This window comes from Lissotriton vulgaris, chromosome 4_1, assembly GCF_964263255.1.
Source record: "Lissotriton vulgaris chromosome 4_1, aLisVul1.2, whole genome shotgun sequence".
Classification (NCBI taxonomy): domain Eukaryota; kingdom Metazoa; phylum Chordata; class Amphibia; order Caudata; family Salamandridae; genus Lissotriton; species Lissotriton vulgaris.
In genome coordinates this window covers 891,432,361-891,455,535 of record NC_141691.1, presented here as the reverse complement: position 1 = coordinate 891,455,535, position 23,175 = coordinate 891,432,361, and the positions used below count along the sequence as shown (strand labels likewise).

The 23,175-nt window shown below is 47.1% G+C and overlaps 1 protein-coding gene across 1 annotated transcript in view; it reads right to left on the bottom strand.

The window, feature by feature from the left end:
• Positions 1 to 17,827: 17,827 nt before the first annotated feature.
• Positions 17,828 to 23,175, bottom strand: part of RAB12 (RAB12, member RAS oncogene family) — a 199,230-nt gene continuing 193,882 nt past the window's right edge. The window contains exon 6 of the mRNA XM_086965178.1: positions 17,828 to 19,449. Within this exon, the coding sequence (XP_086821304.1) occupies positions 19,336 to 19,449 (114 nt within the window). The 3' untranslated portion in view covers positions 17,828 to 19,335. The remainder of the gene's footprint in view (positions 19,450 to 23,175) is intronic.

The window sequence follows — 23,175 nt, the reverse complement described above, 5'->3', positions numbered from 1 at the left end:
AACTCCGCTCCAATTTTCCGCGTAGTGGACACAACCTGATTAGTAGCTCTTCTATATTCATTAGCCATGCTATGTCGTAGGCTCCGCCCCCAAACTCCGCGTAGCGGCTGACGGAGTTCAGAGGATCGCTATCGGACAGAAGGCTTATGCCTCGTTCCCTGTGCACTAAGTAAGTGTTGCAATCAGACGCCCTGGATTCATACTTAACAGAAACGGCAACCCGTTCCTTCATCACTATTCCCTTTCTCTAGGAAGCAATCGTGAAGGCCCCCAGTCGACCGATTATCCATGGCGACCGCCGCGTGCACCCGTGTTTTCCTGTCCACATAGAAGCTGCGTGGATTTTCACAAGGTATTTACCCACTGTGATTTAGGCATACCTTGTCCCCAGTGACCTTAGGCCCTTGATTGCCAATTTCTCTGGATTTGTGATGGGTTAACAACATAGCCCAACATCAACCTTTATGTTTTCAACAAATGTAGAGTCTCTCATTATGTATTCAAATGACACATAGCGTCTTATCCAATTAAACCCCTAAATATTTGGTTTGACCTAGATTTAACAGCTAGTTCGTCAGCAAACCAGCACGGCGCCCACCAGTCTCGGCAGCTATTTTTCTCGCTGATGTTCATCCTAATGGAGGGTGTTTAATCTAACTAAAGGTAATTTTATACCCGCCCACATTCTACCGTAAATAGCCAGTCAATCATGTTTGTGTAATGGCATTTTACCTGGACCCACTGAGACTTAGATCATTTAACACCTGTGTCATCACATTTTAATAACTTGAAATATTTGGTTTGACCTAGATTTGACAGCTAGTTCCATAGTATACCGGCACGCTGCCCACCAGTCTCGGCTACCATTCCTCTTGCTGATGTTTATCTGGATGGAGTGTGTTTAACTTGACCAAAGGTAATCTCATACCTGCCTACAATTTACCTTAATTGTCCATTCCGAACTTGTATTCATTTAACCCTGTCCGTGTACTGGTATTTTACCACGACACATTGATACTAGGACTAATGAACACCTGTGGTTCTATCCACACTTCTGGAGCAGTACCCCATTTGGATGGGCAACTGCATTGTTTCTCTTCTACTCCAAGTGAGCCCCCTGTAGACATTATATACTATACTGTATAACATTGTATATATCTTTAAAATATTCTAGTTGGCTACTGATTCCCTCGATACTCAAGGGTTGCGATGAAGATGCATACCACTGAGCTTGAGCATGACATACTGCTTACTCACCTCCCAGTTCCCTCTGTCCAGAGGTCTTTATGACCCGGACCCCATGGTATTATTCTGCCTTGATTAATCAACCTTTACGGTTTACAGGACAGTGACTGTGATATTTAACTCAATACCCCAGTTTTTGATATTGGTTTTTAATTTTACAGACAGGACGGCCCCACTTCGTCCCTTCCCCCACTGTAACGGTCCTGATGAAGACCCCGGAAAAGGACTTAATCTAGCCTATAAATAGGGGTCGAAACGTCGACGCCTCTTCACTTTGGGACGTCCGGCACATTCCCTGGATCACACTGAATTGCATATGTGACCGTAGAATGTCCACAGTTGAATTGTGTCTTCAATACTTGCCTTAATCTACATAGGCTGTTTTTGTTTTTGGAATAATTCCTAATTCCTTTGATTCTTGTATTGATGTACATTATGTTTAGGTCTGTATACTATCTTTAACCTTTTTCACAGCCCTCGAGCACCACTTTTTCCTTCACTCCCTTCCCATATTGGGGCTATTTCATTTTCTAAAATTCCACTTTCCTTAAAGTGTTTGTAATAATGCTTCACCTAATCTTAATGCAGTGTTGTTGAATAAATGACAACATTCTCTATTGAATCATTACTTTAGTCTTTTCCAATTTGTCATTGTGTTATTGTATGTTGACACGTTCTCCTCACGGGGACCCTTTCTATACATTTACCACACAACGCCCAGGTCCCCGTGACTGCATGGGTTCAACCCCCTTCTGTAATCCCTTGCCGGCTTTGGCGCTATGTGAGCGCTCCCAGCAGCTCTGGACCCTTCGGTGGTACCACTGCCGCATCGCGCGCCGCCTGGCCGGCCCACGAGAGGCCAGGGATTGTACCGGGGTAGTGGGCCTAAAGGCGAGGCCTACAACGCGAGACACTCGAGGCCCCTTGAAGACCCGAGATCAAACCTGGGCGAGCGTACCTGTGCCCCGGGGTCCCAGCAGCTGTTGCACACATCAACGCTTCTACGCTTCGCACCTCCTGCTAACCGAAGCTTGGAAGAGGCCCGAAGGGCGGGTTTTCACCAGGAACTTATAGAGCGCCATAGCTGAGAGAGGTACGATTCCCCAGTGAGCGCAACACCACCTTACCCACCAGGACGGAGCCCAATACTGACAGGGGTGGACCATAGCACCAACCCATACCGCGACTGCTGCGAAGCGCGCACATCGAAGCGCCGCGACCTACCTTTAAATCTGGACACTGGAGCAGGTCACCCTTCGCCTCCCCCCCCCTTCACCGGCTGGGGGACTTCTGTAGCCTGCGGGGAACCCTGACAAACACTTTGATACCTGCAGCAGGGGGGGGCAACAGCTGGCGGACCCTGCAAAAAGATGCGCCTGTGAGAGCTACACACGACACAGCGACTACCCACATACTATGCAACCGCACTGAGTAGTTGCCTTTGTTCCGCAGGCACGCCTTCAAAACCGTAGACGACGCCCAGCACCTCGAACCACAGTGGTTGTACCTATCTGAGGTTGGAGACAAAGCTAGGTAGCCACATCAGGAGCGTCACCCGCCCCAGAGACCCTCCAGAGCCGCCACGCCTTTGGCCCGGCGCTGCCTGGGTCGTTAATTGAAGAGATCCCTACCGCTGGGGGTTCTAGCTGACACCTTCCCCTTTCCCCTTTAGTTGTGACCCTTGGGGGTGCACAACTAAAGGGGAAAATGGACAAGCTACCGAAATCGGCGGACGCCGACCATGTGGCGACGAAACTGGACACTATGCTGGATGCCATGGAGCGGCTTGAAGAATCGCTCCAGCTAACCCGCACCTCTCTGGAGACCAAAATAGATAGCGTTGCGATTGACCTCACCCATCTTCGAGCCGACCACAAGAAGCTGGCAGAACGCACCACGTCTCTGGAAGACGCAATGGCAGATCTTGAACCACGAGTCAGCCAGACAGATAAGCAAGTGCGGGATCTCCTGAACAGAGTGGAATTTTTAGAAGACCGTGCCGAGGATGCAGAAGGGCGGGCACGGAGAAACTACATCAGAATCGTAGGTGTGCCGGAACGATGGGAGGGGAAAGAACCTACGCAGCACGTGGAAGACTGGCTGAGGACCCTGCTACGGGAGGGTGCCCTGTCGCCACATTACGTGGTGGAACGTGCGCACAGAGTACTGACGAGGCCTCTCCCCACTGGATCTAATCCTAGACCACTGCTCCTTCGGATTCTGAATTACCGTGACAGCGACTCCATCCTACGCGAAACCAGGAAACTTGTGGATGTCCAGATCGACAACGCTAAAAGAATGTTTTTCCCCCGACTACACTGTCCAGGTGCAGCGCCAGAGGCACTCCTTCCTTGCTGTGAAGCAGCGACTGCCCACATAGTCCTCAAATATTCCCTCCTCTTCCCTGCCAAGCCGAGGGTGGTGGCGCAGGATAAAACACACTTCTTCACTAGCCCTGAGGAAACTGAGGCTTGGCTGGACAGCGGCGTGGATACAGCACCCAGACAGGTACTGGGGTCCGCCACAACGACACGCACTCGCGGACCGCGGCGGCGACGCAGACACAAATCACCAACAGCCCACCAGTCACAGGTGACGATGGACCTCTCCCCACCTGTGGAACTTCTTCTTGAGCAACTGGATGCTCTCCGCAGAGTGACAGAAATCAGCAGCTCCCCAACATCGAATCCTGCCCCGGACACCAGCCCCGGGCCTTCCCGAGTGATGATGAGGCTATCTATGGGCTACCTGACCTTCAGATGTCAATGGAGCAACCGGATGTCACACCGCAGACAGCGGATCTGATTAATTGACAGGTGCCACTGGACATTGACGGGGAGCGTCTGAACAGTAACATTCTGATTCTGAACTTAGCATAGATCTCTGCTGGATTGTGGTCTGGTGAACGCCCGGGGCGGGGTCCCCGCCTCACCATGCAACAACGGACACGGGACACAGTGAGTACTACCATCGATGCTTGAACAGTGGCATGACGCCACACTAGTGCTGACCCTCTGCTGCCCCCAGATGTTGGGCCTTGACTATTGGTAGCCCAGCCGCATGCGAAGCGCGTGGACCTGTATAACTTACCCAACTACGGCCTGCCCCGAATAGGCATATGCATAGCGGGCCATGCCACGATAGATTAATAGGTTTTCTTGCTGGACAAAGCCTGCTACCTGAGGCCTGGGGAGGGGCGAAGCCTCCTTTGCTGGCCATATTGTTATAACACCGCAGCTGTGCCTAATGTATAGCGACCCCCTGAACTGAAAGGTTAATTATCTCAATTGAGAGTTTGGACGGCGGCATGTTCAGCAACCGACCTTTTGGCATTTTTCACTGGTTTGGCCTTTTATGGTCTGTTATGTTCTTAAACCCACAATCCCTTTGTTTTTTTGAGAACTTAACCCTAATGTCAATGAAGATGTCTTTGTGTATAGACAGTGGAAATGTGCGGAGGCTCCGGGGGCGGGCTCCTGTGGCGGGGAGCAAATGCGGGGGTCACCTAGCGTAGTACAATGACTGCGATAAAAATATGTACCTGGAATATCAGAGGTATGCACACACCATCACGCAGGTATCAAATTTACTCCTACCTTAAGCGCCACCAGATCCACATCGCACTCCTACAGGAGACACATTTAAGTAAGGCAGAAGTGCAAACACTACGCCGCAGATGGCGCGGGCAACTTTATGCCACGGAATACTCCTACGCCCGCGGAGCGCTGTAATGGGTGAGACCCGGAACTCCTTTCACGGTAACACATTCCCACACGGACCCTGAGGGCAGATTTGTGATCGTCCAAGGCAGACTGGACGGGCAACCGGTGGTTCTGGCTTCCTTATATTCCCCTAACACGGACCAGGGAGATTTCTTTGCGCAGCGGTCTACGAAGCTGGCGCCTTGGCATGGTGTCCCCTGGGTATTGGGAGGCGATTATATTTGCATTCTTGATGCCACACTAGACTGTTCCTCCCCACCCCAAGCCGGCACACTAGCGCATGGAGCCATGAAAGCTCTCACCATCTGGGCAGCGCAATGGGACTTGCACGATATTTGGAGCACTTGCAACCCCGCCTCTAGGGTATATTCCTACTACTCAGGAGCACACACCTTGCACATACGGTTAGATAGGTACATGGTATCGCGGAACTTCTCTCCCTTGTCATAGACACATACTATATGGGCCGCACCCACTCCGATCCCAACCCGCACGTACGAGACATAGCATGGGAGCGCCCACACCCGCCCATCCCCACTTGGAGATTACAGCCAGCTTTACTCCTCGATGCCCCTTTCCGCGACTCCCTTTCTGCACAAACAGCACAATACTTCGAAGACAACACCGGCACGGCGTTCTCCCCCCAGGGTGAGTGGGACGCCTTCAAGGTCGTAATCAGGGGACACTGTTTGGGAACGCAGGGGCACCTACAGAAACAGCTAGAGGGAGAACTGACGCACAGAGACCGACCGGCTCCAACGGGAGCAAGAGGTGGTAGGTGGCGCAGATAGACCATTGCTTACAGCACGCGCAGAACATGCGCGTTTACCGGAACGGCTTTGCCACATCAATTATGCAGCCAACTCGGCGCGCACGCATCACCTCAGTGATAAACCTGGGAAATTGTTGGCCTGGCTCATTAAACAGGAAGATCGTTCAGCGCCTGTATCTGCGATATGCACTGACAGGGGCGAGGTTTTGTACACACAAGACAAAATAGATATGACTTTCACAGGTCACTATCGGGCTTTGTATCGCTCCCAACTGAAGGTCTCCGCCACGGACATCACAGACTATCTCTCAGACATACAGCTACCGAGATTGACCTCCGCGCAACAGGGCGACCTGGGGGTGCCGCTTGCGCCCGAAAAGCTGCGCACTGCCATTTTTGCCCTATCGAATGGCAAATCCCCTGGCCCAGACGGGCTACCTGCCGAACACTACAAAGCCTGCTCTGACATTCTGATTCCCGAGCTGCTAAAAATGTATGCAGCGGCCGCCGAGGACTCCTCTCTCCCATCCACGCTAAACGAAGCCACACTCATCTCCATCCTAAAACCCGGCACGCGCATGGGCTCATACCGGCCGTTAGCCCTGCTAAACACGGACTACAAAATACTTGCTTCCACCTTGGCTCAGCGTCTGGCCTCCCTGGTCTCAACTCTCGTACACCATGACCAGAACGGTTTTGTACCCACACGCAGCACCTTCCATAAAATCCGTAGACTGTTTCGAGGGAAACATTATGCCACCCACGAATGGCCCCGATCGGGGTGTCTCGTGCTGGACCTCGAGAAGGCATTTGACTCAGTGGAGTGGCCCTACATCAGGGCAATGCTGGAGAAATATGACCTTGGGGACGACTACATCAACATGGTGGGCTTACTCTATAAAAAACGAACCATACGTGTGCGCACGGGCAGGCTGTTATCTTACGCAATCCGAGTGCGAAGAGGAACTAGACAGGGTTGCCCCCTGTTTCCGTTGCTTTTCTCAATGGTCATGGAACCTCTCTCAGCACTGTTAAGAACGCAGGGAGAGGAGTGGGGGATCCCACTGGCGGATGGCTTGCATGCGGTCTCGCTATATGCGGATGATTTGCTCCTGTACATTAGAGACCTGACCCGTATACCGCAGTCCCTGTCTGATACTTTTCGTACCTTTGAGGCCATGTCGGGACTCAAAGTCAACTGGGTCAAATCTGGAGCGTACTCCTTCAGCCCAGACACGCAGGAGTGCGACATCCACATCAATGGCGGCAGGATCGCCTGGTACCCTACCACGTTTCGGTATCTTGGAATACACATTTATAGAACCAAGTCTGACATCCTGGAGGGAAACCTGATCCGGGCTATCTCCTCATTACACGCACAGATGACCTTTTGGAAGACCCTTCCTCTGAACGTGCCCAGCCGTGTTGCACTGACGAAGATGATAGTCTTACCACGACTATTATTCTATTATGCCAATATCCCAGTATATGTTCCAACCGGGATATTTCGGGAACAAGAAACCTCACTACGGAGCCTCATCTGGAACACCGGGAGACCTTGCGTAGCATTGGCAAAGCTCTATGTGCCCACAGAGGAGGGGGCATTGCGGTTCCCAACCTGGAACTGTATTACCTAGCAGCACAGCTGCAATGGGTGACGGGATAGCTGAGCGGTAGAAACTTAGGAGATACCGCCACGGATGCTACAACTTGGACCCATACGCAGATCTGCACGCTGTTTCACCCCCTGACCAGGGCTCCCTGCCCGTCGCAACTGCACGTGGCAGTATCTCGCAGGTGTTTTCTGAGTAGCTTGAAACTAACTCGTGAGGTGAAGCCTTATGCCCCAGCGCTTCCGCTGCTGGGCACCCTCAGAGACGGTGGAGTGGTGGCGGAGGCTGTGTTGGAAAGGTGGGTGCAAGCTGGAGTGGAAACCCTGGGCGATTTGTATGCGGACGGCGTCCTGCTTCCCTTTGAGGAGTTGGTCAGGGACACAGGCCTGCCAGCCGGGCAGTTTCTCCTACACGCGTCTATAATACGCACACTTGCGCACCCCTGGGGAGACATGACCGAAGAGCTGCAAACGCACCACTTCGTACAATACCTCCATGTTATGGGTAATGGATCCACGTAGTCCATTGGCTAGCGCAGGCTCTCCTGATGCACACACAACACTCCACCCAACAACTATGAGACAAATGGGCGGCAGATAGGGGGAGGGTATGGACGGATAAAGAATGGGCAATAATACTGGCCAGCCCAGTTAACGTCCCACGCAACTCCCGCTTCAAAATTATACAATTTTATATACTACACCGCGCATACCTGTTGCCAGACAAGATTAACAAGTACTTCTCGGTTACCACCACTGCGTGTCCAAGATGCTCCCTGGTCGGTGCGGACCTCCTGCACATGCTCTGGGCCTGTAACACTATACAGACATATTGGACCACGGTGACAACCCTGCTACAGCAGAACTACAGCAGAATGTTGGCGGAGACCTACCACACACATGGGAGGCTTGTATTTTGGGGCTATACAAGAGGACCAAACTCAACAGAGTACCGGCTAGGTTCTGGGACTCTTCACAGCCAAACGCTTACTCACCAAACGCTGGAAAAAGGGCGAACCCCCACATGCCAAACACTGGAATGCTTCTTTTGATAACTGGGCGAGGGCGGAAAGCGTCATACTACACAGGGAGGAAATTCCCCATTGCGCAACTCTGGGATGATACCCTGAAATCCTTCCAACAGGTGAGTTTGGATTGCGGAATCATTTAGATGATGCCTTTCTCTGAGCCTGCCTTGGACAACGGATGGGACAGAAAGCCTCATGCCCCCATCGATACCTCATTATTTCGGATATGTGAAAGACATAACCTATACCTATGCTGTGAGGTGCTGTTGCAGAGTCGTAGCACGATAACGGCCCAGAAGCCCCACACTCCGGGCACCGGCACCTTGGTGCCTATTAGACACTGCTGAGCTGCCCCCCCCCCCCGAGAAAGACCCGCACCCTACAGACTTCATTCGCCCCATGCCCTCGCCCTGGAGTAGGAGGCTTACCTCCGCAGAGACACATTGACACTCTTCTCAATTCACTAGCCCTCTACCCTCATCCTCCTTCTTTAAGCTATCTTTTCTTTTAAGCCTCTCCCCCAACACCCCATAACGATGGAGAGTTCTTTCTCTTCATTTTGTCCCAACTTAATCTCTCCCTATTGGTTAAGTTCAGGTGTCAAAGCAGTTTCACCTTTGACACGCCGGTTACAAAGTAGTGAATATTGTATTAGTTACCAATAACCATCTAACCCGCAACATTCTTGATACGACCTCATAATGGGAGATACACTACATGCTAGCTATCGGGAGAGACCCGGGGATGATGCGCAATCGCAAGAACATGCCGCCTCACATCACATCTCATCCCCGCACCCCAGGCCACACTGCTATCAGCACCATGCGACATCACACTCCCTAAAGCCTCCATTTCTTTTCATGTATCCCATCAGCTTCGCCGAAGGCACTGTGATGTGAGTTCAATAACCCACTATGTATTATCATTATGCTGTGTTGTCGCTATGATGTTATGCAGATGTGTGCCATTTCCCCTTGCTCAATACATAATTGTGTACTGAAAATAAGTGTTGAAAAACTAATAAAATATATTCAAACAAAAAAATGATGACTAAGTGTACGCTATGAGGTAATGTGATTAGAGGAGCTAAATGAGAGGTCCCATAACAGAGGGTGGTGGTGTATGGGGAAAAGAAAGAACTGAAGTTTGGGGTCTGGGGAGAAAACAACTCTAGTGTGTGGGTAGCAGCACAAGCCTAGGAAATAGTGAGTTAGGAAGAGACCAAAAGGTTTTGTGATACCTAAGGAGTTGATGGTACCTAACTCAATGTTATGATTCACAGTGTTAACTGCTGCAGAAAGATCAGTCATGATAAGGTTGGAAGAGTTGGGTGTCTGTGCAGAGCTGAGGAATATGGATACCTGAGGAGGCCCAAATTCATCAGAAACCAGACTATAGAGTATTACGTGTATATAAGAATATGTAGCCAATAAGCAAATGTAAAAGTCCTTATTCAAGGACTGTAAAGATATCAGTCAGTAGAGAGAAAGAGGCGATATTTGGACGGAGAGTAGGGATTGCCAGTTATTTTTGATTAGTGAAATAGCTAGTGTGGACTTGAAGCAAACCATCATCAACCATTAGAATTGTTTATTTGATTTAAGCAAATACAGCCCATCCACTCGCACAATTCTCAAAGACAAATCATGCATTAAGCAGCTGGCTCATCCAAGTTGCCCTCTGCTTAGATCTGAAACAGCACATTCTTTGCAGCCGCAGATTAAGGGCATTATTTCAGGCAAATCATGCATCTTGGGAACAATAGACAACGCCAGAAAGTAAACTCTTGATTGTCAAATCTGTCATTAACTCCCTTTTTGACACTTTGCTTGGTCCAAACGATCTTATAAGTGAACTGCAGTTATTAAAAAACGCTACTGCAAGAGCAATGGAAAGCCTCACAAGATTCAACGTAATTACCATCACCAGTTGGTGCTTCACAAGCTTCTTCTGCAATAGCGTATCGTTCAAAAAGATTCTTTATTCCACTCTTTAGTCTGAGGAACAACCCCTCTCTAGAACAAATGTTATCCACATGCTCCTAACAGTTTCATCTGCTTTTTGAAATTGAGTGTAAGAAACTATTTCGGTCAACAAGTGGCTAGAGCATTCTCTTGATTGGATTACTCTGCTTACTTTTTGAATAATTTATCTCCCACCTTGTTCAGAAAAACAAATGTTAACTTCCGTTTTTGCAACAGTTTATCCCGTTCCCTTTCCATTTGGACTTTCAAGCTATCGCGTTGACAAAAAATGTGCTTTCTTTTGTGTGTGGACTCCACAGAACAATGCTTCAACTTACATATAGGAAAAGACTTGAACATTCTACCTCAGCATCAATGGCAAAGAGAGGTCTATAATAGAATTAAATTAGTATAGAGAGCCCTATCCAAACAGGACTGAGTGTCCAAATGTCTTGGCCCACTTTCATTTTGAAATCAATGGTATGGAGTCTCACGGTCTTGCTAGTCTTGCTAAGGTTGTTGAGCATTATCCACCATTCCAAATTAAACTGATTTCCTCCGAGAAAGGCGTCAGCTGAGATTACAGATGTAACACCTTATGCCAATGATTGGACAACTACAACAGAACGCAGGAAGTACATTTAACAAAACACTAGGATCCACACTGGGAACATAGTGCAATTAGAACCAGGTCTCCTTGTAACCACAGTGAAAAACATGGCCCCAAAATGAGGAGAAGTGTATGGTAAATGGTAGCAAAGACATCATAATGAGAAGGTTGAGTCATCCTCACTACATAGTCCAAATATCTTTCAAAGAATTCTAGCTACCAGGATGGGATGAGCAACGTGTATGATTTGTATAGACACCCTCCCTGACTGCAAAGCAACAATGTTTACTGCTGCAATAGTATAGTAGATCCTGGGGGTAAGGAGGCCACTACCAACCAGTCTCCTAGGGAGGGATAGATATCTAGACATTTAAAAGCTGGGAATTTCACTGAAACTTCCATTGCGAAGACTCTTAGTGGAGGCGTGAAGGGAATATTTCTTAAGCAAAGTGTTACCTATCGGCCACAAATTGGAGAAATATTTCATGGCTGCTATTTGGTGAGACTTCCCTAGCTGAGAATGTACATGCTGTGCACCAGGATTGCCATTTTGCATGACTTACTGGGACTTAACAGAAAGTTGCTGTAACCTTTACAGTACCACAAAGGGGCTAGAACAAAAATAATAGCTGATCAGTGCAGGATTTGTTAGCTTCATGACTCTGTGCTGAAAAAGCTTCTAACTTTAAGTCCCTATTTGAAGGAAGCCAGAGGACATAAAATGATGATGTAGTAGTAGGATGCAGTCTGAACCTTTGCCCACAACCAAAAAACTGCCTTCCACCAGGGTGGATTATCTCTGTTCTTTATGGTAGCTAACGGATTTCGAAATTCTTTCTCTGCAGAATGGGTCGTGAAGAATTTTTTTCTAACACCTTTGATACTTTTGTCTTGGTGTTTGCTGTTCTGTCACGTTGAGGGCAATAATTTGTGCAGTCACAAATGCTCTGCACATCCTAGCCCTATCGGGATGAGATGGAGTCCCCCAATCTTCAAGAGAGGCTTGCTGACGGTCACTGTAGGATTTTACAATCCTCAATTTTTTAAAGCAGACGTTACAAACCGAGCAGGACTACTAACCTTTTTGTGTGCTTCTCATTTCAAGCACATTTATTGTAGATGGATTAGCCTACATGTCACATCAAAGTGCAGACCCTGGCAGTTGTTGCAACGTGGTTCCTGGAGTAGACACAACGTAACTGTATTGTGCGCATCCAGCATCTGACCAAAAGATTTGTTCAGCACGGAAGCTGGTATCTTTACACATCTTACAATTACAACCTGAAAACAATGAGGTGCAGATATAGCAAAACAATTTGATGGAACTTGTTATACCTTCAATGCACAAATTATACATTCCTTTCAAGGATAGATAATTTCCACCTTTCTAAAGTTGCAGAAAACATTCCTGACTGAAGCAACGATGAGATGTAACACTCCCCGTTTGCTGGATCCCTGAACGGTTGCCTTTGCAACAACTGTGAACCTAGACTTCTGACAAAATTGAGGACCACATAAACATGGCTTGGATCTAGAGGGAAAGCTGGGTCCAATAATTCTTCAAAGCAGGCAGCAGCAATATTCTTTAAGATGTGAGAAAAGTGTATATAGTTGACAGCCATCCTTAAAAGGTTACCCAGAATACATATCTGTATTCGATCTTCTATTCTCTACAGAGTTTGAGTGCGTTACATAGGTGCAGTTGGGGAGGCATTTGAGGATCCTGTCAAAAGAGATGAAGTAGTATTAGTGGAAAATTCACCAGATATCCCAGTTATAACTAGAGACTTCAATGAATGTAATCACGGCGCAGGAATCCGCGGCAAAGCACTGGACTGGACCACCTCCTTCGACAGAACACAGAGCGTCCGCCCCCCCCCCCCCTTTCTGATCCGAAGCAACCACAATCATCTGCGGCGTACCCCAAGGATCATCCCTCAGCCCGACCCTGTTCAACATCTACATGGCCCGCTCGCCCTAGTCGCCAAACTGCACGACCTCAACATAATCGACGACGACACACAGCTGATCCTCTCCCTCACCAAAGACCCTTGCACCGCCAAAACCAACCTCCACGAAGGAATGAAAGCCGTTGCTGAATGGATGAAGAACATCCGTCTGAAACTGAACTCTGCCAAAGACAGAGGTCCTCATCCTCGGCTCCACCCCCTCAGCCTGGGACGACTCCTGGTGGCCGCCTGCCCTGGGCGCAGCACCATCACCCACCGACCACCCACGCAACCTTGGATTCATTCTCGACTCAACACTCTTCATTACCAAGCAAGTCAACGCCATCTCATCCTCCTGCTTCAACACCCTCTGCGTGCTCCGAAAAGATCTACAGGTGGATCCCCACCGACACAAGAAGACCTGTCACCCAGGCTCTCGTCAGCAGCAGACTGGACTACGGAAACGTCCTCTATGTAGGAGCCCTGGGCATACTGCTGAAACGACTGCAACGCCTGATTCTTGACATCCCTCGTTACAGCCACATCACAACTAACCTGAGAGTCCTGCACTGGCTTCCCGTCAACAAAAGGATAATTTTCAAGCTCCTCACCCACGCACACAAGGCACTCCACAACACCGGACCAACATACCTCAAAAGACGACTCACCTTCTACACCCCAAACCGCCAGCTCCACTCACCTCGACTTCGCCACCGTCCCCCACATCCAAAGAAAGACCACCGGCGGCTAATGGTTCTCCTACCTCGCTGCTAAGTCCTGGAACGCCCTCCCCATCCTCCTACGGCAGACCAAAGACCCGGCTGTAGCAGTAGCTGCACTCCCTCCCCCCTCCCCTCACAGCACGCAGCACGCTAATTACCAAACACTCCTTGGCGCCATCTCGCCACGAGTAGAGGCCACGCCCCTTTTGAGGCCACGCCCCCACAGTCTACAACCTCGGAGTGGTATAAATCATGTGCATATTCCAGTCGCGCAGCGGGCGCGACGTTTGCGCGCCAAAGGCGCGACGTTTGCGCGCCGAAGGCAAGCCCGTCTGCGCCCGTCCGCGACCGACCGGGGCCAGGGGACACCCCCCCTGTTCAGCCATCACGCCAGACCATCACCTACCATTCGCAGCTCCTGCGCCAACTAAACCAGACAGTTGGGTCACCCTGTTTACACACATGGGACCCCTCTATCCAACATTCCGCCTGTAATCAGTGTGGATTTCATCTCTCCCACAGTATAAAGAAACCCACATTAATTTTGATGTTGCTGCTTAACTGCCGCTCACTCCCCAAACACTCCATGGAAATCGCCCTATTGTTGGAGGAGATGAGCCCAGACGTTCTTTTCGCCACAGAAACATGGCTACAGGAACACTCTGAACCTGACCTGGTACAAGCACTTCCACCCGGTTATCAAATACTCCGCCTCGACCGCAAAAAAGGCATTGGCTGTGGTCTAGCAGTAATCTATAAATCAGATTACGTTGTCACTAGCAACCCCGTAAATTTCCTGGACTGTGAATGTCTTCCTTTTTTTTTTATAAAATTCAGCGCCACACATACCTTTTCAGGTATGCTCATATACCGTCCGCCAGGACCAGAAGGACAGTTTCTTCCGGATCTTGCCTCGATAGCGGCAAGTCTCGCAGTTAGCTCTGCCAATTTTACAATCTTGGGTGACCTTAACATCCACCTAGATGACCCAAACGACTCTTTGGCCAAAGAACTATCCTCTAGCTTAATTGCCCTCGAATTACACCAACGTGTTACTGGGCCCACCCACCTAAAAGGACATCTTTTAGACCCCGTCATCAGCAACTGCAAAAACCTGCACGTTGGAAATCCTTCCCCCCTTCCCTGGTCTGACCACTTCCTCATCCCGCTCACTTGGACCCTGCCCATTCACCTCCCCCTCAAACCCCTGACGTCTCAACGATCCCGCAATTGGTCTAAACTCCCTTTATCTGAATGGCAGGATCTCCTACAAAGCACCAAACCCATCAACACATCTACCCCCACGCAAGATAATGAGAACTATAACAAATGGATCACCAGCTCCCTAGATATAGTATTACCACTAAAAAATTCCCATCTTAAACGGGGCAATCCTACAGCCCCGTGGTATACCAGTGATCTACGAGAGGCCAAACGTGTCTGTAAACGACTTGAGAGGAAATGGCGCCTCAGTTACCTCCCAGCAGACAAAACGAGCTATCGAACGGCAATTAAAAACTACAAAGTAGATATTCATCTAGCTCAGGCTAAATATTTTGAACTCAAGATCGAGAAGGCAGCGTCTAAACCTAGGGAGATTTATCAGATAGCCAAATCCCTTTTGCAACTTCCCGAGGCCCCAAAGCATCATAATAACACTCAGACCCATTGTGAGGAAATAGCTGAGTTCTTTTACCAGAAGATACAAACCATCAACTCTTCTTTTCCGCCCCCTGCTACTTTGCCGACAGACTCCGTCAACATAGGCTGCACGACAGCTCCCCCTCATGTTCTCAATAGCTTTCCCTCATTAGAACTTATTAACCTGGAAAACTCATGGGACAGGTTAAATCCGGATCACCTATCGACCCAGCTCCTCCCAATACTCTCACCCAGATAACCCATCTGATCTCGCCCACCATCCAAGACCAGCTCAACTCCTCCCTCCATACTGGTATTGTTCCACCTCCATGGAAAAGAGCAATGGTCAAAGCTTTACTAAAAAAAACCAGTCTCGATCAATCTAACCCCGCTAACTATCGACCCATCTCCCTCCTGCCATGGCTTAGCAAACTTCTCGAGAAGCATGTTAACACCGTTCTCACTGACTTCCTGGAAGTCAATAACATACTAGACCTCTCTCAGACCGGCTTCAGGCCCCGTCATGGTACGGAGACTGCATTGATTGCGGTGGCGGAGGAGGCAAGAAGGATCTTGGACGATGGCGGGTCCACTGCCATCGTCCTACTGGACCTAAGTACCGCTTCGACACTGTCAATCATAATATCCTACTCCATCGTCTTGACAAAATAGGAGTGTCAGGCACAGCACTCAATTGGATGAGGTTTTTTCTCACAGACAGATCCTTCCAAGTCTTTGAGAGGGATTTCACCTCTGCCAGTAGACCCCTCAATTGTGGAGTGCCTCAGGGCTCCTCCCTGAGCCCTACCCTTTTTAATGTCTACCTATGCCCCCTAGCTGATGTCGTCCGCCCATTTGGTGTGAAGATCGTCACTTATGCGGACGACATGCAGCTAGTGGTAGCACTGGACCCCCCCCTGAACTCTCATCACAGTTTATACAAATGCCTGGAAGCCGTCGCTGCTTGGATGTCTGGCTCTTGTCTTAAACTCAATGGGGACAAAACAGAGATAATGCTCCTTGGAAATAACATCGCGAAATCCATTGATCCTATCTGGCCCCTCTGTTTAGGAAGTCCCCCGCAACCCAAGGAGCAAATCAAGAGCCTAGGCATTTTGCTCGACCATACTCTAACCTTCAGCTATCAAGCTACCAAACTTGCTGCCACCTGCTTCGGGCTGATGAGACTACTCCGTAAAATTCTCCCTCTCCTTCCGTTCCATTCAAGACGGATTATGGTTCAAGGATTGATCCTCTCCTGTCTCGACTATGGAAACGCCCTATATCTTGGGGCCCCACAATCTACACTCAAACTCCAGATTATTCATAACTGCGCGGCAAGAATTCTCCTGGATATTCCTCGCCGAACATCAGTCAGAGCCAGACTGAGGGACCTTCACTGGCTCCCGGTGAGATCCAGAATCGAATTTAAGAGCATGTGCATCGCACACCGCTCCTACTGGGAAACAGGTCCCTCTATCAACTCCCCCCTGGTGAAAGCCTACCAGCCCTCTCTTTCACTCAGATCCGCGACCTCCCACCTCGCCTCAGTACCACGCATTAGGAAGGCCAGGTTTGGAGGCCGCTCGCTCTCTTACAACTTACCAGGATTTGGAACTCCCTTCCCCTCCCTATCAGATCAGAACCTAACCTTCTCACTTTCCGTAAACGTCTTAAAACTTGGCTTTCCAGCAAGACTTCGGCTTAATTCTTCATCTAGCTTCTCTTATTCCAACTCAACTCAATCTCTTCATAGCGCTGGGACGCCCCTGGGTAGCCAACGCGCTTTACAATTCCTCATTCCATTCCATTCCATTCTACAGCGCCTTGAGACCCTTACGGGTGAGCAGCGCACTCTACAAATGCCTTGATCGATTGATCAATGTCCAAACGTAAGTAGGCTGAAAGGACATAAAACATGTTGTGCCTTGACCACACTATGTCCAATGACAGTTGAAGGATGTAAAAGGCATTCAAGCATTCCAGAAGATGGACAATGAGATGGTGTGAAAAAGAAGAGGTAGAAAAACAAAACACAAAGTGAAAGTCACAATTCTGGTTAAAAGGAATGTTTGGTAGTCCACACTTTCCTCAGCGTGGATTCTCAATGGTGACGGTGAGGCTCAGACCAGAGGCCTAAAAAAAAGGAAGACTCTCATATTTGCTCAAAAACATAGAATTGGTGATCTGTCGTGTAAGTGGGAGCACAATAACTATGGAGGAAGCTGGCATTAGAAGTGCACCTTTGGCTTCAAATGATACCAAGTTAACTGCAAAAAGTTTTGTTAGACCCCTAAGAAGAGAGAAAGTTCAGCGGCCAGATGAATATTGCAGGCTTGTGGAGCTTGGCAAGCACCACTGGGTCAACTGACTTCTGAACAGCTTCTATGCTTTTTGCTGTGCAAGAAATGCCCAGACCATCAGCATAAAAAGAAAGTGGTTGATAGTTTATAGAGAAGGGAGTTTGTGAAGAAGGAAATGGAAGTCATCTTTAAGGTGCAGTGCACATGCTTTCTTTTATTCTTTGATATATACCCAAGAACACAAGTACTGGAAACTAAATTTTCAGTCATAAATACAAAATTTTATTGGCACTTCATTAGTTTATAAAGACCACAATGTTGTTCAATACCACAACTTTCATGACACACCAAGTTAGCCAAATGCAGAACTGCTACAAATTCACCAGGGCTATACCAAACGGTGCATTTAATAAAAGATATAACAAAGATATAGTACACAAACTCACTACCTGACACAAAGTAACATTATGTCTTACAGAAATATGTTTTGCCAGAAATAAATGCATTATTTTCCTATTTAAAAAAAGATTTACAGGCAAATACAGAGATTCCTTGTTGCAGGAAAAGTGTGTTACATTGTGTTTGCCATCTGCTATTCCTTGAAACAGGATTAGTTAAGGGGCGGGTGAACAGCATACTCCTTCATATGGGGCATTTGAAATCAATTTCCCATTTTCTTTCAAATCCCTGCTAACTGTTCTAATGGTGTATGTATTTCTGGAAGCGCTGAGTGGTAGCTGGCAGCCCGGTGCCGCAACCATTGATCCGTGGCAGAATAACACTTGTGCAAAAGAATTTTAAAATATAATATTAATAAATATATAGTTTGTTAAAGAAAAGAGTAATAATGATCTGTTGTAGAAGAACCTGGGTTAAATAAAGCAACTCATCTTGCTAGTCGTTCACTTTTACAAAGAACAGTCACTAGTGATTCTCCAGTTTCCAAAACCAATATTGTTTTGTCTTGAATGGTGAGTGACAGACGATCACTTCAAATGCACAATGTTGCATTTATTTCCAATCCAGCAGCAAGGACGGCGGTGACTCTTTGAGGCAAAGCACAAGCGATCACAGAAGTCCAACGTTTTAAGAGATTGGAGCAGAGAAACAACTTCAAAGTAATAAAGAAGGTGACTTTGACCAGGAAACAAAAACAAATTCCTATTTGAAATTTTAGATAGGAAGTAAAACAAAAACAAAAAAAAACATACTATTGCTCAGAAAAGTTCCTTTCACTAAAGACCATTTATCAAAATTAATTGGTAAACGAGCTAAGCAAAGCACCCTACACATCAATTTTAATATAAACGCCCAATATTTTTGTTATTACAGAGGGAAACCTCCAGTCCTGAGGAATGCACACATTACTCACCTCCAGAGACTTTTGTCCAGGGCACATTGTGAAGTTCATGATACCTTGTCAACCAAAGACAGATACATTCATCAATGCAGAGAAAAACATGAGAACAGAATGACATGATTATCTGCCACCAGGCACCAGAGGTTGTCGACAAATATCAAGACAAGTGGTAGTCTTTCTTTTTCTGTCAGTCCAGGAGTTCTGCGTATCCCCGATAACCTGCACAAAGTCTGAATTACAGTTTTACTGTACCAATGGAGGATGCCCGGATTGCATATTTACAAGTTAGTGTCTAGCTCTGATTCGGAAAACAAAGTGCAAAATGAAAAATGCCAAATGATTGTAGTGCAGAATAGCGTAGAGATGTTTCCTCCCCTTCAGTTGAGACGGCGGAATACAGGAGAACGTCAACAGCACCGGACAGGAGGTCTAGGGGGCGGAAGGTCTGGAGGGATGTCAGGCTCTGGTTGTAGGGACAGGATGCTGTTCGATAATTCACTTCTCATTAAATCCAAAGGCATCTAGAGGAAGTACAACATTCCCATTAATTGGTATTCATTTTCAGCAGGTAGCAAAACAAATGAAATAATGTATTTCCATTTGTGACACCATGGTATTTTCGTGCTCTTAAAATGTTAAAGAATGGGGGCGAACGTGGGACTAATACACTACAGAGCAAACAGTCTACCCACATCCAAAGCCTGTTTTGGATGATGAATAGGTAGAGTGCAGTTTCTTTGGTGAGAACATTGGTGGAAGTTGTCTTTCTCTTGATGTTGTGCACCTGCACTGGTCCTAGAAGTACACTAGCTTGAGCAGATTGAGGACACATTCAAACAATCATTGCTCATTAATTTGCGGGGCTATATGCAACACTATGTTGCCGGTGACTTGCCTTCATTAGAGCTCTTGTAGAAACCTTTTTTTGGATGGCTGCCACACTTAAACATCCCCCTTTCAGATTGTTTCGTTGCATTCCTTTCCAATTTCACAATAATCACAACAAACAAAATAAGTTGGCAAGGCAAGATAAACAACAAGCATTTGCAATGCAATAGGTGTCGCATTACTTAAAGTCTGAGCTATTGGCGTTGCATTATTAGCATGCCAATAGCTCAAACTTTCAGTAATGTGAGACCTATTCAATAGCAAAGCAATCGCGGCACTCACGCTGTAGTTCTAAACATCTTAAGCTAAAGCGTGGGTGCCGCAATTGCTTCAAAAGTACAGAAATAGACAAATGTATTGGTCTACAAAAGAAAACAAATTGAAAATAAAATGGCAACTGCTTGCCTTTTTTCCCCCTATTGGTTTACTTTAGTTACAATGGCGGCACCCGCACTTTAGCTTTAAACATCTTAGGCTAAAGAACGGGTGCAAACATTGCTTCAAAAGTAAAGAAATAGAAAAATAAAAGCACTATTGTTTATTTATTTCTTTACTTTTAAAGCAATGGCGGCACCCACACTTTAGCTTAAGATGTTTAAATGTATAGCAAGGGTGCTGCCATTATAACAAAAGTAAATAAACATATTGATTGTCTATACATATATCAGATGTCAATATTATGTTTTTTTAAAAAAAAAAAGTAAATAAACAGAAAAAAAGGCCTGCAGGCCACCGCAAATAACAAAAGAAAGGTGTGCCCGCTGTTATACCAGCCAAGGGGTGCCGCGTGGGGTACATTAACATTTTCTTATTTTAAAAGCATTATGGGAGAGAGTGTCCTGCCTGCCATGTTAGAAAATAGTGCTCCGAGGCTGCAATTAAAACCTACGGAGTAACAACACATGTAAGAGGTGGATTCCTCAGAAGAGGTTACAAGAAGAGAAAAGACGGTACTAAGGAGGGGCTACTAAGCCAACTGACCAATGAAAAGCCTGCATTTACAAAGGACAGTGACAGAAGCCACTTAAAAAGATGGGTGGAAAGTGGGTGGATCTTCATGCCCATATCCTGAATACAAAAGACACACAGATGATGGAAGAAATGCAGAGCAAATCAAACATTCACCACCAGTCAAAAGATCTGGGTTAAAGCCATCATTCTTTTGCTCAACATCCAACCCCAGTTTAGACCCAGCCATATGCAAATCAGTCTTGACCAGCCCGAACTGCCAAGCCAGGTCCTCGCCTGGACCAGAAACAAGCTTTCTGAGATTGATTTTAGGGCATCACCCCTCATCAGCCAGGCTAGCTTGAATCCAGTGGCACAGTGAACCCAGGACCAATGCCTGGGCATACCCGGCACACTTAAGGCAAAAGACACACACATGATCGACGGAATGCAGAGCCCGTGTCCAGTTTAAGCTTGCCTCCATTACCTTTCAAGCTCGACTGGGCACGGCAACGGCTTTCATCTCATCCGAGATCACCCCCTACGTTCCCACTAGGGAACTACGTTCATCCACCCTGTCCCTTCTTACAATCCCTCGGTTCAGGAGAAAGAAATGGGGAGGCTCGAAATTTGCGACCCTTGCCCCCCTCCTCTGGAACTCCCTGCCTCTCGAGCTCAGAGCCTTAACCCTATACCCACAATTCCGAAAGCAGCTCAAGGCTCATTTTTTCACGAAGTCCTTCAACTGATCCACTAGCAGTTTGTCTCTCCTTCCCCCAGCTCCGGTCCTTTTGCCTAGATCTTCTGTTACTTGTAGCGCCATGAAACCGCTGGTGTACGTGCGCTTTATAAATACTTTTAAATTCAATTCAATTCAAATCAAACATTCACCCCAGTCAAAAGATCTGGGTAAAATCCATCGTTCTTTGCCTGACATGCCATCCCCACTTTACACCAAGCCATATGCAAATCAGTCTTAATTCAGTTCCCCATGTGAACAGTCCAGCCCGAACTGCCAAGCCAGGTCATCCCTAGACCGGAAACAAGCATCCCGAGACCGGTTTCGGGGCATCACCCCATATAAGCCAGGTTAGCTTGAATCCAGTGACAGTGAGCCGTGGACCCAATTTGGGCATACCTAGAGCACTTAGGGCGAGAAAGCAAAGACACACAGATGAAGGATGGGATGGAGAGCAAATCAAACATTCACTCTGAGTCAAGATATCAAGGTTAAATCCATTGTTCTTTTGCTCACCACGCCACCCCTGTTTAGTGACTGGGGGAAAGTTTTAGCACCCCGTCCATCATCTCCTTGTGTTTGCCAGATCCTGAATACAGCTTGTCTCGAAGAGACATAGCAAGCGCTGCCTAAGCGAGACCTATAAAATAAAAGTTACTTATCTGTAATCCTAGTTCTCCTTCAGGGCAGCTTCATTGAAACGATGAGCACTAAAATGTGAAGTTCACACACATGATCTCATTGTTCTTTATCTTATAATTTTTTTTTTTTAAAAAGACCAAAAAACACATGGCTTTTTGAAATAAAGACAATGCTAAAAATCTAACAATTTAAGAAGGCTACCTCCAGTCTTTACTGGCCAAAATTAATTAGTCTAATTAAAACTAGACTCCAATTAATTAAAGATTATCACTTGTCTAGTAAAAGTCACAAGAAAACTCGCAGACCTTTTTTTTAAAAAAAATAAGAGAAAGGAAGGGCAATGATGCTAAAAAAGGCAGCAGCATTCAGAGGTCAGGAAAACTGACACTGTTGTACTTTTTAGCAAAGCACAACACATCAGTATAGCATTACGTGCCGCCAATAGCAGCTGCTCCATTTATTTTCTACATAGACTTAAAACATTGCATAGAAGGCAAGCAATGTCTCTCTTCTTGCACCAGAGAGGAGGTAAATTTGCTTAGGATTTCAAAAGTAGATGTTCCTATACAAGAGCTAGGATTGCAGGTCGGTAATTAGGTCTTCTCTTTCAGACGTTTTCCAAAGATGATTTAAGGACTGAATATCGTGCAAACTCCTTCCTAGATAAATGGTGGTGAAAGAATAGAGACAAAGAAAAAAGCCATTCTCTATCTAAAATGTATTCTTGTAGAGGCTTGGCCCACTTGCGTGTCGGATTCAGAGACAGAATTATTTTGTGAAAGTATGAACTGACCACCAAGTAACTGCTTTGTGGATGTCTGCCCTCTGGATGTTCCTCAACAAAGCAGTAGTGCCTGGTTTACCTCTTGAGGGATGAATCATAGGTTTGCCTAGTAATGCTTTGCTGGCTTTTTGATCATATAATCCATCTGAGAGTAGATTGACTAAAAGTGGATAAACATGTTCGATCACGCCCAAAATTTACAAAGAATTGTGTGATCTCACGAATGCACTTTGTTTTGTCTAGCTA